This window comes from Mastomys coucha, unplaced genomic scaffold (genome assembly GCF_008632895.1).
Source record: "Mastomys coucha isolate ucsf_1 unplaced genomic scaffold, UCSF_Mcou_1 pScaffold7, whole genome shotgun sequence".
NCBI classification, from domain to species: domain Eukaryota; kingdom Metazoa; phylum Chordata; class Mammalia; order Rodentia; family Muridae; genus Mastomys; species Mastomys coucha.
In genome coordinates this window covers 16,690,390-16,709,270 of record NW_022196913.1, presented here as the reverse complement: position 1 = coordinate 16,709,270, position 18,881 = coordinate 16,690,390, and the positions used below count along the sequence as shown (strand labels likewise).

Sequence of the window (18,881 nt, the reverse complement as noted above, 5' to 3'; positions counted from 1 at the left end):
ACAAACAAATCAAACCAAAAAAAAAAAAAAAGCCCAAACAAATAAACAAAAAAGAAGCAACCAAAATAAACCCAGAAAGCCTTCAGCAGCAGTGTCTGGTGGCAGTGTGGTGTCCTCAGTATTGCCCTTTCTACCTCCCTGGATGTTCTTACAAATGGCATTCTACCAGCTGGGCATAGTGGTTTGCACACCTTTAATCCCAGCTCTTGGGAGGCAGAGGCAAGTGGATCTCTGTGAGTTTGAGGCAACCCTGCTCTACATCCTGAGTTCTAGGACAGCCATGACTACACAGTGAGACCCTGTCTCAGAAAAACAAACGAGTGAAGGAATAGACAATGCCTGTATGAATATTTTCATTCCATCCTCAGACTTTTAGCTTGTTCTTTATCCGAAGCCTTTAACCCCATCACCAGGAGCCTGAACATGTAGTCTTTATTCTTTCAAAGACTCTTCAGGAATACAGCAGAAGAGATTGTGTTTTAGTTTTGATCATTGTGTGGATGTCCTAGGCAAGATAAAACTTTCAAGTTGATCTGATTCTATAGAATTTGCTTGATTAAAAATAGCCCATGAACATTAAACTATAAACAAACTTTTTTAATCTCAGCTCAATTTAAAATTATTTACCCTGAAGTTTTAATATTTGTTGAAAGTGCCAAATCCATTTCAGGTTGAAATAGCAAAGATTAACTTTTAATTAATTAAGCAGAAAGGATTCTATTAATCCTGTTATAGCTGCCTCCAAAGAGACTCTACCAGTGCCTGACAAATACAGAGGTGGATGCTCGCAGCCAACCGTGGGACTGAGCACAAGGTCCCCAATGGAGGAGCTAGAGAAAGGACCCAAGGAGCTGAAGGAGTTTTGCAGCCCCATAGGAGGAACAACAATATGAACTAACCAGTACCCTCAGAGCTCCCAGGGACTAAACCACCAACCAAAGAGTACACATGGTGGGGTGCATGGCTCCAGCTGCATATGTAGCAGAGGATGGCCTTGTGGGACATCAATGAGAGGAGAGGCCCTTGGTCCTGTGAAGGCTCTATGCCTCCGTGTATGGGAATGCCAGAGCCAGGAAGTGGAAGTGGGTGTGTTGGTGAGGGGGGGAGGGGATAGGGAGTTTTTGGAGGGGAACTAGGAAAGGGATAACATTTGAAATATAAATAAAGAAAATATCTAATATAAAAATAAAATAAATAGCCCCTGAACATTAAACTGGAAACAAACTTTTCCAATCTCAGTTCAATTTAAAATTATTTACCCCAAAGTTTTCATATCTGTTGAGACTGTCAAATTCATTTCATGTTGAAAGTAACAAAGATTAACTTTTAATTAATTAAGCAGAAAGGATTCTATTAATCTCAAAGGTTTGGCTAGCTATATTCTTATATAAAGTATTTTTATTGCTTTGTCATGTGCTAGCTTTTTCTCTTTTCAAATTCAACTCACAAGTGAATCTTGGTGTCCTATATACTTTATTCTTCCCCCTTATTCTTTTTAGGAAAGACTTTGATGTTTTGTTTATAAAACCAAATACCTTTCCTTTTAAACCTTTGAAACATTTAGTAGAATCTGAATATCTGAAATGTGCTGACTGGTGCCCTGAGCACGAGAGGAGATGATTTTTGAGGATTCCATATTATAGAAAGATTTATAAGCGAACAATTACAGAACAGCCTCTCTGTATGAGTGGACTTACTGGAATCTCAGAAATGTGAGGAAATCTCTGCTGTAGGCCTCAGCTGTTATCTGGTGCCATTTTGGTTGGCTGCCAGTGGTCTGTCTGTGCATCACAAAGAATTCCCCTAATAATTATAGTGGTGTTAAGTAACCTTTATGGGGCTGAAGGAGTCTACAATAATTTGGTTCTGGACTTTAAACATTCTAGCTCTTCATAAATGACAAACATACTGATTAGATCAGTCATTTAGCCTTGTAGAGTGTCAAAAATGCAATCTAACCCCTTTTGTTGAGGCAGGGGAGGCCTTTAGTTTACAATGGAAAACCAAGGAAGATCTTCTCTGCCCTGCCAAGAAATTTCTATTTCTTCTGTCACCATAGCAGAATCTTAAATAAGTGACATTGTGAGTAGTGTTAAATGTCACACCTGGGATGAAGTCCCTAAGGTCACTTGGAGAAGAATGTGTCTAAAGGGCTGCCCTGACATTAAAGTACACAGATTTCTCAGGAACACTAGTATAATAAACAGACCGTGGGTCCTCCAAAGACAGTGGCCAGCGCAATGACAGATTGTAGGGACATCTTCAGAGTAGACTTTCCATCGTTAAAGAAATACAACTGTTTATCTGGAGAGCATTCTCATTAAGTTGATGCATTTGGATTTTGAGGCAACATTGTGGATGAAGGCAATCATCTGAAGAGAGGGAGGTCAGCCAGAACCAGAACGTTGATGAATAAAAACTATGAAGAACAGTGGGAATTTCAGGGAGAAAAGGGACCAGTGAGACGCCAACATTCTGGCTTAAGAGGAACAATCTCCTAAAGTTTGAAAATTTGCATGTGGCTACTTTTATTCACTTGAGTAACAAAAATCACTCTACTGTTGTTTTTTTAAAATTGTCTTGGCCTCCAAAATAAGAACATCTTGTATACACAGTCTCTCACTAACTCAATTTTAGTAGATGTGTTCTGTGGCATTTATAGATTGTTACAGATACAGCCTACCAAAATACACTGTTTCAAAAGGCTGTATGACCTGGCGTCATAGCTCTGGCGCTTTACATTTGTTCCTTGTCTTAGTTCAGTTTCTATTGCTGTGAGTAAACACCATGACCAAAACAACTTAGGGAGGAAACAGTTCAGATAAACTTACAACTCACACGTCATACTCTCTCACTGAGGAAAGTCAGGGCAGGAACTGAAGGCAGGAACCTAGAAGCAGTCACTGAAGCAGAGGCCATGGAGGAGTGCTGCTTTCTCGATTGTTCCCCAGGTATACTTGCTCAGCCAGCTTTAGCACCCAACACTATCTGCTCATGGATAGTACTTCCCACAGTGGTCTGTAGCTACCCTTATCAGTCATCAGTAAAGAAAACATTCCACAGGCTTGCTGTAGGCCAGACTTGTGGGAGTAATTTTTTCGACAGAGGCTCTCTCTTTCAAGATGACTCGAGCTGTGTCAAGTTGACATAAACCAATCAACACACTCCAAATTTCAAAGCACCTTTATGAGTTTGAGCCATTTTGATTGCCCAAACACAAAATGAGTGAGGAAAGAGTTTGTTTTTCTCCATAGCAAAGTGGGAGATTCAAAGTGAAAGACTGCTTGTATTAGTTTCTCTTCTGGATCCTATCAGGATCAAACATCCTGACAGGGCAACTTAAGGGAGAAAAGGTTCAGTTTTGGTTCACAGGTCAAGGGCACAGCCCATCGTGGTGGGGAATCAAGGCAGCGGGTGTGTGAATTGCTGGTTACATTGAAGCCCTTGTCAAGAAACAGAGCACAAGGAATGCTATACATAGCTTCCTCTCTACTTTATGAATACAGTCAGGATGGGTCTTCTCATATCATTCAGTGTAATCAAGATAACCCCTCAAAGGCTTGTCCAGAGGTCCATCTTTTAGGTGATTCCAGACTCTGTCAGATTGACAGTTAAAACTAATCATTACATTTTCCTTAAACCACATCTTGGAAATGGTTTCCTTGGGGTCCATAATGTGAAGAACATACAGTATACATGATGGTTGTTAGTCAAAGATATCAGTAGTTCCTGATGCTAACTTTACAAAGTCTAGATGGGATGAAACAGTGGATGCAGAAAGACCATGAAATCTAGAAATATACTGTTCTCTGCCTGCCTCCTTCATCAGAGTTCAGGGTTATTCATGTTCAGGGTATTATTCAAGTAGAAAGACACCTGGTCTAGAGGAGACATTTGGATCTGGAGTCAGATCTTTTACCAGCAAATGACTGTATGGAGTTAGTTGAGTCCCCTACATTCCAAGTTGTTTCCTGAATTGCAAAACAGATTATACCAACTTAATTTATATTATTATACATCTAAATGAAATCCTGTTTCTAGCACAAGCTCATGGTTACTAAATGTGAACTGAGAAACCATTTTTAAGAAGTTAGTTGCTAGTTGTATTGTAAAATAACTACAGAAGTTGTGATGAAGTTTCTTAAAAGATATTAGAACTAAACCCATGCAATGAAATACCCAAGTTTCTAACTACTTAATAGTATCTTCAGTATTAATTCTTCAGTTTGATATCACACAAAACAGATATCTAAGTCCTCTAAAAATCAGTTTGAAATTAATTTTCTCTGTTATCATGGGGGCATTTCTGAGATTTATTTAAATGAGAGATTGTGGGGAAATTTCCTTGATATAGATACTCATTATTAGAAATATTGATATAACAGGACCCTATAACAATGGGAACTTCAGTCTTTAAGATCTGTCTCTTCTCAATTATTTGTATATGAATAGTAAGAATTCTTGTATATGCTAAAATTTATGGACCTATTAATAAGTATTGCCAATTATCCATTAATATTAGCAGCAATCAAACTAAGCTTTATCTGGGAAAGAGGCTTAGAGCTTCAAGTGGCGCTGTGATCATTCTGAAGAATCCATAGTTATACACAGACCCAAGCACACACATCTCCTCCACTGCACATATGCCTAGTTGAACTTAAACAGATACTCTTTGTTGTATAGTCCAGGTAAATCAACTGTAGGAATAATATGTGCTAACTTTATTAGGTCACATAAAATTGGCATCACTGTTCCATTCTTTCTTTAAATGAATAAGGTCTATGTAGTTTCTTCACAATGAAAATTTAAAATATTGTGAATACATAGCTGCCTTTCAGTGAGGGTGATGATTTTCCTGAGCTATAAATACAGTTAAATATGGGCAAATAACAACCTCTTGGGCAGGCACGATGCTCCCATTGATAAGCATACTGTAGAGGATGTAGAGCAGTTGGCAGGCTACATGGTGGCCTCATTTTATAGATAGAAATAACTAAGAGGCAAGAACAAACTCCTCACATGCAACAGCATCTAAACAGTTCCCTCTGTGTATTGGATATCCTAAGCAGAGGGATATGCTTCGTATTATTCATATCAGCCCCCATAGGATCATTATAAATAACCCAAGACTGTAAAAATACTTTCGACTCTGTCTGGCTCCTCCATTTCATTACTTATTATTAATATTAGTTTGTATCTGACAGGGGGCTTTCTTTTTGCATATAACACAAAAGAGATCTGTTGATTGTGCACCATCTGCAGACATAAAGCCATCTTCTGTCTCTGTTACTAGACCACATACTGGCAGCATGGGCGATGGCAGCATTTTAGTTGAATAGTAGTGAGTTCATGAAGCAGAGCATCCTGGGATATACCTGGCATCACTGATAGTGAGCAGAGGCTTGGCCCATCCACTTCCCTCCTCCCCTCTTCCCCATTCTTCTGATGCGTGTGGTGTGCTTATACATAAATGAAGTTTCTTATATGTGTTTCAGCTTTTAGTCAAGAAATCGTCACTATGGCAACAATAAAGAAAGTATGATTATAATTTATTGCCTGCTAGGCACACAAATAGACTACTTCAGTGTTGTTACTTTAGAGTCAATTCATTTTGAGCATTGAAAAAATACATACATACATACATACATACATACATACATATATACATACATATATACATACATACATACATACTATGCTGTTTTTCATTTTCTGAAATAAAAAAATATTAATGGGCTCACAGGGAAAGAATCAATATGTCTGAATGAACTCATAATCTTTGATTTCAATATCATTTTGAAGAGTCTTCTGATTTATATGGCTCATAAAAATGATACCTAGAATCATCAATGGAGAGTTTAGCTTGTCTATCAGCCTAAACTGTTCTCCTATCATGGGCCTAAGCATTGATGAATGGACTTATCAGCCATGTGTGGAGGTCCCTCTTACTCACTGAATTTGCTGCATCATTAGATTGGTATGCTTGGCAATTTTATCATTTCTTGGGAGTGAGTAGGGAAACAGGTACAATGACTATATATACTTTTTTAATGTTTACATTAGTTACCAAAATGGTTTTGCTTCCTACCCCTACCATTATATGAAGCCTCTCACTTTGAAAGTCACAGACTACGTACTGGTAAGTCCATCAGCTCTCGTGTCTCCATGATCATTCATCTACGTAGCTGAGCCCATGAGCATTGATTGCATAGTGTCCTTTCTCAACCCAAACTCTTCCCAGCCTGAACAGTTATTATTTTATTTAAATATATTAGTACATCAATTCACTGGCAAAGCAGCTTCTTTTTTTTTTTTTTGCTCATTTTTCTTTCTAAATAATACACATTCCTAAGAAGGCGTTCATAACATTGACATTTTTTCCCAGTCGAACATTTTTTTGCTTTAACAATCAGTTTTCATTTGTGTGATGCTGTTTCGTGTTTGTTTCTTTCCTTGTGCTTTTGTGTCTAGAAGGAAACTGGGATTGTGAATTGCAAAATAGGTAAGGGATCAAGCCCTTTCCTAAGCCTTCAGCATTAATCATGACGTATGTGTCCTTTTTATAATTCAATATGGCTTCTGCCCAAGGGCCAGCCATCTTGTCTTATTACTTTTCTGTTAGTGATCAGCTCTCAGCTGAGCCCCTAAGTCTTTCATGGCCTTTCACAGGGACAATCCTCCCCATCTCTGAAAACACTGCCCCACTAGACATATCTCTATTTGAGACACCTGAGCCTTTTTACTTAGTTGACAAGTTGATAAAAAATTAAAATGGGTTCATCATTTCTAGCAGTTGAGAATATTCATGAAGATCTCTTAATTAGTATTTATTAAAAGAAACACTAGGTACTGCTTTGTTCGTTAGTGGCTTTGCCGATGAACCACATGGTCATGTCTTTAGAACAAAGTAAGTCTAATATTTATAAAAGAGTTCATTACTATTCATGACACAAGGCATCAGGGAAGGAAGGTTCAACCTTTGGGTTATTTGTAAAATGTTGCCAACCCATGCTGCTACTTCTAACAGAGAGAAACCCAAGTTTTAAGATTTACCTGTTCTTTTCTGATAAAGAAAAAGTACATCTATCTGCCAAGCGCATGATCCTAGGAGCTTCAGATAGAAGCCCAGTGGCTGGGACTTGGTTCTGTTCTGGATGCAGAAAGCTGCTAGCTGGATGTGCAAGTGTTGGAGGTGGGGGCGAGTGGGAGGGCACCCCGGGACAGCCACTGTTCATCCTCTGACCTTCCCACAGGAGAGAAGGTTCTGCAGGATGATGAGTTCACCTGTGACCTCTTCCGATTCCTGCAGCTGCTTTGTGAGGGGCACAACTCAGGTGGGTGATGTGTGATTCCTGCTGAGGTTGGCCAGGAAGTGAGGCTCTCTGCTCTGACAGCAGAAACCCTTGGCTTCCGATGGGGTTCAGCTTCTGAGTGGGTGGGGCATGCCTGAGCATTGTTTTGCAGGCACTGAGCTCTGCACCATGGCAGTTGATAAGTAGAACTGATGCTTTAAAAAAATCATTGCATAGTTTTTCATCTTCTCCTCCTTTCCTCTTTGCTTCCCTCCTTCTGTTCCTCCCTCTCTCCCTGCCTCCCTCCCTCTTTCTGCTTCTCCTCCTGCCCTCTTCCTCCCTCCCTGCTTGCCTCTCCCTATCTACCTCTTTTCCTCCCTCCCTGTCTCTCTCCCTCCCTCCCTCCCTCCCTCCTTCCTTCTGTCCCTTCCTCCATCCCTGTCTGACTGCCTCCATCCATCCATCCATCCACCATCCATCTATCTATCCATCTTATTCACCCCTCTCTCCCTCCCCAGTCCCTCATTCCCCTCCCTCTCCCATTCTCCTATTACTCACTCCCTTCCCAGCTCCCTGTACTTCTCCTTCCTCTCTCCCTCCTAGATTTTCGAGCAAAGTCTATGTAGCCTTGCTGGCCCAAACTGGCTGTGTACACCAGCCTCCTCCAGCCTCTGCCTCCCAAATGCTGAGATTACAGGACTGTACCATGTTCCTGGCTTAGCTTTATCTTCCTATTATTGTAATGTTAGTGAAAACAAGGGATGTAGTGGTAGTGCTGATAGTGGTGGTGGTAGTGATGATGATGATGATGATTATGGTTATGATGATGATGATGATGATGATAATAAATTAGATAGCTTCACAGTAAGGTGGATGGCTATCTTTATTTTTCTGATTTTTATTGACCTTGGGCATACATTTGTGTATGTTGCTTGATGTATTTCTATTCTTGGTTTTTATACGCAGCTCAGGGCCAGCCTGCAGTTTCAAAAGGAAAGGAACCACTCCTTACTCAATGTCACCTTTGTCTTCCAAACATTTTTGTATAGAACTTGAGAATACAAGGTTCCTGAATAAATATCCATTTTATGTCCTGAAGATGGAATCATGCTCAGTCACTTATATTTCCAGATCTACAGAATGTGGGATAAGAAGATGCTAGCAATGTCTTAATCTGGAGCTGAGCACTGACCTTCTGTGAAATAGGTTTGGGGAGATCATTACTCATTTTGGTTTTTGTTTATGTGGCTGGAAATTGAACCTGGGGTCTTGCACATACAAGGCAGGCTCTCTACTATGAGTTAACTGGAGGTTTATAGGAGATGTGAATGACTTCATATTCAAGACATCAGACAAACACTGCCTTTGGCAACCCTAATGTTACTGTTTGGTGGCATCATTGACTTGTAGGGTCACCTTACTTTATACTTCTGAGGGGACTCTTAATGAAAGAATTTTGGTTTTGTGTAGATTTTCAGAATTACCTGAGAACTCAGACTGGCAACAACACCACAGTTAATATCATTATCTCTACTGTGGACTACCTCCTTCGAGTACAGGTAAGTGATTGCACCAGCCAGCTACAGGTAACACTGAGCTCAGCTGGACAACCACAAAAGTGCTAAGTGGGCTTGAATGTGTGTGGATTTCTGGCTAAAGTGTGGGCTTTACCTTTGATTACAACCTTCTCATAATTCTTAGATACTCCTTATCTTCTCTCTATAATGTATACTTCTTGTAATCTCTCCTTCTGAGGTCAATAGTATTTTAGTGTGTTTTGTGAAGCCCTTTGACACACCATTTCTGTTCCTGCTTCTTCAGTTGAGTCATTGCTGGGGAGAGAGATACAAAGATACAAAAGCAAGTCCACCCTACTGACTCCTAGCACCCCAATCTGAGTTTTACTATTGTCTTAGCATTTTCACTGATTTAAAATTTAACCCAACACCTTGTTGCTTAAAAATGCATTGGACATTCTAATTACATTTAACCAGTTTACCAGGTTGCAGCCAAAGGGATGAGGCTGTGCAATGACAGTGGCTCTGTAAAGGTTTTATTTCTCTCAGTGTCCTATGGAAGAAAGAAAGAAAGAAAGAAAGAAAGAAAGAAAGAAAGAAAGAAAGAAAGAAAGAGAGAGAGAAAGAGAGAGAGAGAGGGAGGGAGGGAGGGAGGGAAAGAGAGAGAGAGAGGGAGAGAGAGAGAGAGAGAGAGAGAGAGAGAGAGAGAGAGAGACATAGAAATTTAAGCTTCCAGCTTTTTCCTTAATATCTTTTTTAAAAATTCTCCCTGGTCCCAGGGTTCTAACTCAAAGCCTTGAACTCTCTCTCTATCCCAGGAAGCCTTTAAACTTGTGGGTTTTGTCTGAGTCTATTCTTACCATCAACATCTGGGATTTTAACATGACATCACCAGGCCAGGCCTATCTTCCTTTGAAAATGAAGAAGTATGGCCAGTTTAGTCTCCTCTCCTCCTCTTCCCTCTGTTCCCCTGTCCTCCCCTCCCCTGCCTTACCCTCCCCTCTCCTCTCCTCTCTCCCTTACCCTCCCCTGTCCTCTCTTCTCTCCCCTCTTCTCCTTGCCTCTCTTCCTCTCTTTTCTTCATCCCTTCTTTTGCCTCTTCCCTTTCTTTCTCCCTCCCTCCTTCCCTCTTACCCTGCCTCACTCTCCTCTAACTTCATTTCTTCCCTCTTCTCATCCTTCCTTTACTAAATGGGAGAAAAGCCCCCTATGAAGCAAATATATTTAAAGGCACTTCTGAAAACATACTTACAAGTTCTGAAACTATGTCACCAAACTCAAATATAGTCCATATCTTCCACAAAATTATGTTATTCATTTAGCCAATGAGGACCTCTTCAAATGTGTTGACATGGAACATATCTGTGAATATCAGTGTCACAGGAGCCTGTCTGCAGCTGTCAGTGATCATGAGCAGGCTAGCCACGGTCCTTAGCTACAGAAGTTAGGAGTACCATAGCTCCTAGCTATGGACTCACCTTGGTGAAACACTCTTGGCTTCTTTGGAGAAAAGGGAGAGCAAACATCTGTAACCTCTGAAACATTGTTCTATGGCCTGTCTACTTACCAGGCTCACATTATAAACATTTAAATTCACTCAGCTGACAAGTACGTTAGTTTCCTTACTTATTCCATTCATCAAATCCATGGTCATCAGAAAACAGTCTTCAGAGTTAAGTCCTCTGCTTGTTATTTCAATAGGGGTGTTGCTGGAGGTAATGTGGTTCTTTATGCCATGACCTTGGGGAGGTTGATGGTGACAGGTGTTTAATTCACAGCTTTCCTTTTGCCACTGTATTTAAGATGTATCTGTGTTGGCGTCTAAGCCTGGCAGGGTCAGTGCGAACTGGCTAATGCCTATCCACAGCATGGTCTCTGTTTTCTAGGAGTCCATTAGTGATTTCTATTGGTACTACTCTGGCAAGGACATCATAGATGAGCAGGGTCAGCGTAACTTTTCCAAAGCCATCCAAGTGGCGAAGCAGGTGTTCAACACGCTCACGGAGTACATCCAGGCAAGTACCAAACATTTCCGCTGTGTAAAGAGAGAAAGGAACAGCCATTTTAAAGAGACTCTTCTACACCGGGCCTGGTGGCACAGACCTGCCATTCCAGCTAACCAGGAAGTGAGGAAGAAAGCTCTCAAATTCAGTGCTTGCCTAGACTGCAGAGTGAGTTCTAACCTGGGCAGCCTGGGCAAGTTAGTGAGGTCATATCTCAAAATAAAAAGGAAAAAGGGCAGATATAGGTCAGTAGCATAGCACATGCCTAGCTCTAGGTTCAATACCCAGTACTAATAGGTAGGTGCATAGGTAGATAGATGATGATAGATGATGATGATGGATAGATAGATAGATAGATGGATAGATAGATAGATAGATAGATAGATAGAATTTAACCAATTATCATTGAGTTCATAGAAAATATATTGCACCTAAAATATACTCCACATTCCTGTTGAATTAAAAAATAATTATATATGTATATATATACATATATATACACACACTTGCTTTTGATTCATATATTTATGTCATGTATGTGTGGGTGCCCAGGGAAGCTAGAAGAGAGTGTCAGATACAGCAGCAAACACTTTTAGCCTCTTACCTACCTTCCCAGCCCTTCGGTTCATTTACCGATCTCTGTACTAAATATGAGATTGAGGCATGCAATTAGACACAGTGAAACTGCGGTCATTAGAAAGACTCTACAGGGGTGTTTGGCATGGTGCTGCATTGCTGGGGTCTGTAATAACTGCTGAGCACTCAATAAATATGAGAGAAAGGAAAAAGAAGAGAACCTGGGTTGCCAACACATAGTTTATAGTATTCCAGAGACAGTGAGGCTGAAGGTACACAGAAATAATTAAAAAGTAGCATCTAAAAACCTGTGTTTAGATTTGCTGACAGCTCCCAGAAGCAAGCAGCCTAAGGGGGAGTGGGTTCTTGAATGTACACTACACTCTTTTCAGCTTTAAGGGATGTACATGGGTGAAATCACATAATGTCACATCCCCATCATAATTAACACTATTTCCCAATTCTGAAACCGGGCAGCACTTCATTTGGTAAAATAGAAGGAGTTCTTCAGTGAGCTGGCAGAAGGAGCCAAGGAAGCTGAAGATTGCAGGCTAGTCACTCTCCCTGTCTTCAGGGTCAGGGAGTCAAAATGATCTACAGAGAGTAACTGATCAACCTCAGGCTAAAGGGTCAGCCTTAGGTTTGATTTTTGTGTCAGGACCCTGTTAAGGAAGCACGTTCATTGTCTTCCCAATGAAACAAGATCTGAGAATTAAAATCCTTTTCTTTCCTGATGATCTGAAGGCCAGTTTAACAGCTTGGCTTTTGAGTTTGTAGCTTGGAACCTTATCATGAATAACTCCATTTTGATTTTCAGCTGGCTTTAGTCCAAAACAATGGCTTGCTGCAGTATTCATTTGGTAAGGGAACAGTGAGTGTTCAGCCTTAGGCTTGGAACTGTTGTCTTATCAGGACTGCCCACACAAGTCGTAGTTAGCCCAGTGTGATGCCAAACTCTTACTCTAAATTAAAACCTAAAATATGTCCCAAAGGAAATTGTCACTAAACAAAGGCCAAGTTGATTTCCTGCTGTTCACTGGGAATCTTGTGATCTCTTCTCCCGGATACCTGCACTATGCATTAGTATGTTGGAGCTCCACTTCAGTAGTAATGAAACACTACAGATCTTTTGTTTTGAGGCCAGACAGAAGTAACCACAGCCTTCTACCTTGTTGCAAGGCACTGTTTCTTGTTTCCATTTTTGTGTAAAATACTCCAGTCTAGCTGGCCTACAAGGCTCTCTACGGTCCTTCTGGCTCTACCTCCATATATGAGGACTAAGATTACACCTCTGAACCTGGCTTTATTTTTAAAATGTAGATAATAGGAATTGAATACACCTCATCAAGCTCATGCAAGTCCTTTTTAATCCATTGACCCATCTCCCTCACCCTTATTAAAATTTAAGGGTTTAATAATCACCGAATTATATTTGTAAGAGTTACTTATGAGTTCAGTAAGTGACCTATTTATAAACGAGGCCTAGCCAGCCTGCAATTGAGTCAGTTCTCCCTCAAGGGGACAGGGTGGGAGAACTTTTATCCTTTGTTTCTGGAAGTAATAGTATTTTAAATAATGCATGTAATATATAGTATGTCTTAAAGGAACTACTTTCTATGTATATATAATATATAATTGGCTGAATAATAAAGCTTCTAATTAGAGGTTGCTTTGTTTATTTGTCCCTGACTATTGATTTTTTGTTATAATGATCTGGCTTGGTTTGTATTCTGAGGGAGACCAAAGCCTAGGACTCTTTCAGCCAATAGCTTTCCAGAAAAATATTATAACAGATTCAGTTCCTTTGAATTCAGGATTTATGAGATTAACGATCAATATTAATTTAAAAATTGTCAGTGGCTATACTGTTTGCTAAATAATTGTACAATAAAGCATCCAAGAGTTGTTTCCTTTGTAAATATTGTATCTACATTAATAGTTAGGAATAAGAAAAAAAATTTATTTTCCTAAGTGTATTTTCATATTTTTTGTTGGTGTTTGTTTTTGTTTTCTGAAAGGGTCTCATGTAGTGCAGGCTGGTCTCTAGGTACTAAATGGCCAGAGATGACCTTTGACTCCTCCCTCCTGTTGGCATCACAGGTCTTCTCCATCACACTAGTTTAATGTATTCTTTTTACACAAGGTAGTAACTATTGATTTGACTGAACAACCAAACCCAACCCTCCTCTTTTCCTATAAATAGAAGAAATGATTAGGGTCCCCAGTGTGTTAGTATTCATAGAGAAACAAACCATTACAACCCCTGAGACATCTTTACATACATTTAATTATATAATTGCAGGATGAACACCGACACTAACTGCTTGGGCACCTTATCCCTACCATGTCTCTTGTATTTTATGCCTCTGCTTCCATAGATGAGGAGCTGGCAATGAGATATGTGAACAGAGAGTTAAATGTCGTCATTCCCTAACGTTTCTTTGGGCCAATAAATGATCCTAAATGATCTTCGTCTCTCTGTTCATGCTGCAGGGTCCTTGTACTGGAAACCAGCAGAGCCTGGCACACAGCAGGCTGTGGGATGCTGTTGTAGGCTTCCTTCATGTGTTTGCACACATGCAGATGAAGCTGTCTCAGGTAAGTCAGTGCTTTTAACCGAGTGGGTGCAACATGGACTAGAACCACCAACTACACTTACTTCCTTCAGTTTGATATCATCTCTTTATATCACTCCCCTAAGGGTCTTTTAATCTATATCAAATATTTTATTTTTAGATTTTAATTTCTTTATTTTGTAATAACATCATTTTATTTTTATTGAACTCATAAATAAAATATCACATAGCTAGTTAAGGTAAATGATTTTTTTTTAAAAAAAAAGTGTGTGTTTATGTGTGTGTGTGCATTGGGTATGTGTATGTTGGCTATGTACGTGTGAGAGCAAGTACCCACAAGGTCCAGAAAAAGACATTGGCTCCCATGGAGTTTGATCTGATAATGAGACACCTGATATTAGTGCTAGGAAGTAAACTCAGTTCTGGGCAAGAGCAGCAAGTGTTTTCAACCACTGAGCCATTAATAAAAACAGCTTATGCACCTGATGGAGAGGGTACCAGCTAACCAAAGAACACACTCTTATCAGATTCCAATTTGGGTGAACCATCAAGTTGATTGATATAGAAGGATGGGTGACTCAAAAGCAACTACCTCATCAGAAAGCCCATTGGATGAATTACTTATGGACAGCTGTGCCACCGAAGGCTCCCAGCCTTGATATGGAAAACTTATAAGAGCAGCGCAGCTCAAGGGTCCCCATTAAGCTGGGGCAGACACATTACTGCTGAGCACCCCACCATCAAAGCCAAAACCAAAAGTACTTCATGCATGAGCACAGAGGGAGAAGAAAAGATGGGAAGGAGGAGATGGCAGACATTGTCATATCCCAGCCTTCCAACTCATTCTCTGCTCTTCGTTCACTGGGGATTTTCTTCCCTCTTACAGATACTGAAAAGGGATTTGAAACTTGTGATAAATTTGTTAAGGAGGGGAAGTTCTTACAGGGTCACATGCAAGCAAAGATGACATTTGCACTACCAGAAAAGCAACTTTCTGAAAGTCAAAGAGAAGACAGTGGTTATAAAGTTAAAAAAGGAACATGTTTTGATGTTAGAAATAACCTCTTGATTCCCTACCTTGAATTCCCATTTCAAATTAAAGATGCATGAACAGAAAAAAAAATCTCATCCCTGCACCCTCTTTGGTGCAGGGCATCTTGCTGGTATCTAATGGTCTGACATACCTGTTGGTAATGGATGCCCAGCACATGACAGAAAAAAATGCAAGTGTTAGGGTCAGAAGAGAGGTGACTGAGAGGATGCAGGCACTAGCTGCTAAGCCTGGAGACCAAACCTGGCCTTCCCCACATGGTGGAAGGAGAGAGCCACTCTCTGTAAACTGTCCTATGGCTCCACATGCTTAGAGTGGCATATGAGCATGCACACATGTACACATGTGTACACTTTCTCTCAAGATAAATAAATACATATAAAAAAGAGTGAGAAGAAAGAAGTCAGAGTGAAGAAAAGATATTCTGTTTTCAAGTGAAAACTGTCCAATCTGCAGAGACAGATCTTGTCCGGCCTTAGCATGATCCCCAGGACTTGGATTCTTCTACACACTGTTAGGCACATGCCCTTGCAGGTACTTCAGCAAACACACATCAAAGTGAGCAGAAAAGTTCTTTACTTCATCAGCAACTTATTTTCAGTAAGCCGTGTGTTTATATTTGGCATTGTATCATTCTACAATGCTTTGAGGGGCTTAGTGTCTGCAACCAGAAAGTTCTCTGTGAGACTGATGTGATCTTGCCACATTCTCTTCCCCTTCTCTCAAACGCAATACATTGTGTCTAGGATTCCAGCCAGATTGAGCTCTTAAAGGAACTTATGGATCTCCAGAAGGACATGGTGGTCATGCTGCTGTCTATGCTAGAAGGTAGGACTTTAAATATGTGCTTACTTTCAAGTTCTCTTCTAGTCTTTTCAGACAAATTTGGGCTCTCATTTGGTATCATCATGTAGCAAGACCTCACACCAGGAGGCAATGTCCAGCAGCTCTGATACATTGCTGGATGTCTTGGTTTCTTTTCTTCTTGCTATGATAAAATTTCCTGATAAAAGCAACTTAGTGGAGAAACAGTTATTTCTGTGGCACATTGTATCCTGGTGGAGAAATTAAGGTGGAAGGGGCTTGAAGCAGCTGGTTATGATATGTCCACAATGAGATAGCAGAGAGCAACAAATAAATGCCTGCTAATGCTCAGCTCCTTTCTCCAGGATCCCTTGCCCAGAAGATAGTCCTACCCACAAGTAAGATGGGTCTTCTAACACCAGTTAATGTAATTAAGATAATTCCCCTCAGGCATTCCTGGAGCCTACCTTAGGCTCTTCATCATAAGTGTGTACTACACAAACATGGTACAGCAACATCTGTGACATCTTGCCAGTCATCTACCTGTTTGGGGGTTCATAGAACCCCATGTTCTAGAAACACAGTCTGTCTTCTGTGGGACTTCTATTTAGAAAATAACCCCATTTTTCTGAAGCTTATCAGTAATCTCTTCATTTCTAACTCCAAACTCTGGACCATGAGGAGATACAGGATGGTGGTTTCTATTATAAAACAGTGCTGGAGAAAGGGAGGAAAAGAGAGATGGAGAGAGGGAAAGAGAAGAAGGAAAAGAAGGGGAAACAAGAGGGGGACTCAAGCTGTCAGTCACAGCAATAAGTACCCTTATCTGATAAACCATCTCACAGGCCCAGAAATATGATTTTATGTGTGGAACCTAACTATTTTGTGATTAAGGCTCTTCCAGTGTTTCTTTTTTTTTTCTTACTCATTTTTTTAAATTTATTTATTTTTATTAGATGTTTTCTTTACTTACAACATCTCCTTTCCCAGGTTCCCCTCCAAAATAAAAATAAAAATAAAATAAAATAAGAAAAAAACCGAAAAAACAAAAACTAAAACAATCCCTTGTTCCCTCTACCCTCCCCTGTTCACCACCCCACCCTCTCCCACTTCCTGGCCCTGGCATTCCCCTACACTGGGGCATAGAACCTTCACAGGGCCAAGGTCCTCTCCTCCCATTGATGACTGACTTGGCCATCCTCTACTATACACATGCTGCTGGAGCCATGAGTCCACCCATGTGTACTCTTTGGTTGTAGTTTTAGTCCCTGGGAGCTCTGAGGGTACTAGTTAGTTCATATTGTTGTTCATGCTAAGGGCCACTGTTTTTTTAATCACCTTTTGAGATGTTAGATTAGAAACAATTATCCATCTGTTCTTGAGGCCTCATAGACTGGGAGGAAATTTAAATCAGTGATTTCAGTTCATGTTTAATCCCAGGTCTGTATGATAAATTATCTATCTATCTATCTATCTATCTATCTATCTATCTATCTATTATATATATATATATGTAATTAATTGTAGATACTAGCTTTGTCAAAAGTGCTCATTTTTTAAACAACTACAAATACTTTCCCTTCAGGTAATGTGGTGAATGGAACAATAGGCAAACAGATGGTGGACATGCTTGTGGAATCATCCAACAATGTGGAGATGATCCTCAAGTTCTTTGATATGTTTCTGAAGCTAAAGGACTTGACATCCTCTGACACATTCAAAGAGTATGACCCTGATGGCAAAGGGGTCATTTCCAAGAGAGACTTCCACAAAGCCATGGAGAGCCACAAGCACTACACCCAATCAGAGACTGAGTTCCTGCTGTCCTGTGCAGAGACAGATGAAAACGAGACACTTGACTATGAGGAGTTTGTCAAAAGGTTCCATGAGCCTGCCAAGGACATTGGCTTCAACGTCGCTGTTCTGCTGACCAACCTCTCAGAGCACATGCCCAATGACACGAGGCTGCAGACCTTCTTGGAGTTGGCAGAGAGTGTCCTCAACTACTTCCAACCTTTCCTGGGTCGCATTGAGATCATGGGCAGTGCCAAGCGCATTGAGAGGGTCTATTTTGAGATCAGTGAATCCAGCCGAACCCAGTGGGAGAAGCCCCAGGTCAAGGAGTCCAAGAGGCAGTTCATATTCGATGTGGTCAATGAGGGTGGCGAGAAGGAGAAGATGGAGCTCTTTGTGAACTTCTGTGAGGACACCATCTTTGAGATGCAGTTGGCAGCTCAGATCTCAGAGTCTGATCTGAATGAGAGGTCAACAAATAAAGAAGAGAGTGAGAAGGAGAGGCCAGAGGAGCAGGCCCCACGGATGGGCTTCTTCTCCCTCCTCACCATCCAGTCAGCCCTGTTTGCTCTCAGGTACAATGTCCTAACCCTCATGAGGATGCTCAGCCTGAAGAGCCTGAAGAAGCAGATGAAGAGAATGAAGAAGATGACAGTGAAGGACATGGTCTCAGCCTTCTTCTCATCCTACTGGAGTGTGTTTGTCACCCTCTTACACTTTGTAGCCAGCGTCTGTAGAGGCTTCTTTCGCATTGTCTCCAGCCTATTGCTGGGGGGCAGCCTGGTAGAAGGTGCTAAGAAAATCAAAGTGGCGGAACTTCTAGCCAACATGCCAGACCCTACTCAGGATGAGGTACGAGGAGATGAGGAGGAGGGAGAGAGGAAGCCCTTAGAGTCAGCCCTGCCCTCTGAAGACCTGACGGACTTGAAGGAACTGACAGAGGAAAGTGACCTTCTTTCAGACATATTTGGCTTGGATCTGAAGAGAGAAGGGGGGCAGTACAAACTGATTCCTCACAACCCGAATGCTGGCCTCAGCGACCTCATGACAAACCCCATCCCAGCCCCCGAGGTACAAGAAAAGTTTCAGGTACTTTAAGTCATCATTATTAATGCCGGTCAGGTTCTCTCTCCTCTCCCTCTCCCTCTTCTTCTCCCTCTCCTTCTCCCTCTCCCTCTCCCTCTCCCTCTTCTTCTCCCTCTCACTCTCCCTCTCTCCCTTCCTCTCCCTCTCCCTCTCCCTCTCCCTCTCCTTCTCTCTCACTCTCT

General features: G+C 41.0%; 1 protein-coding gene across 8 annotated transcripts in view; it reads left to right on the top strand.

Moving 5' to 3' along the window:
* Nucleotides 1–18,881, top strand: part of Ryr2 (ryanodine receptor 2) — a 600,588-nt gene that overhangs the window by 543,808 nt on the left and 37,899 nt on the right. For 5 of the 8 annotated variants that reach the window (XM_031357976.1, XM_031357968.1, XM_031357972.1 and 2 more), the window contains 7 exons: nt 6,107–6,139; nt 7,254–7,334; nt 8,763–8,851; nt 10,696–10,824; nt 13,882–13,986; nt 15,762–15,843; nt 17,405–18,702. In XM_031357976.1, the coding sequence (XP_031213836.1) occupies nt 6,107–6,139; nt 7,254–7,334; nt 8,763–8,851; nt 10,696–10,824; nt 13,882–13,986; nt 15,762–15,843; nt 17,405–18,702 (1,817 nt within the window). The remainder of the gene's footprint in view (nt 1–6,106; nt 6,140–7,253; nt 7,335–8,762; nt 8,852–10,695; nt 10,825–13,881; nt 13,987–15,761; nt 15,844–17,404; nt 18,703–18,881) is intronic. The other 3 variants (XM_031357974.1, XM_031357973.1, XM_031357969.1) reach the window with 2 other exon arrangements.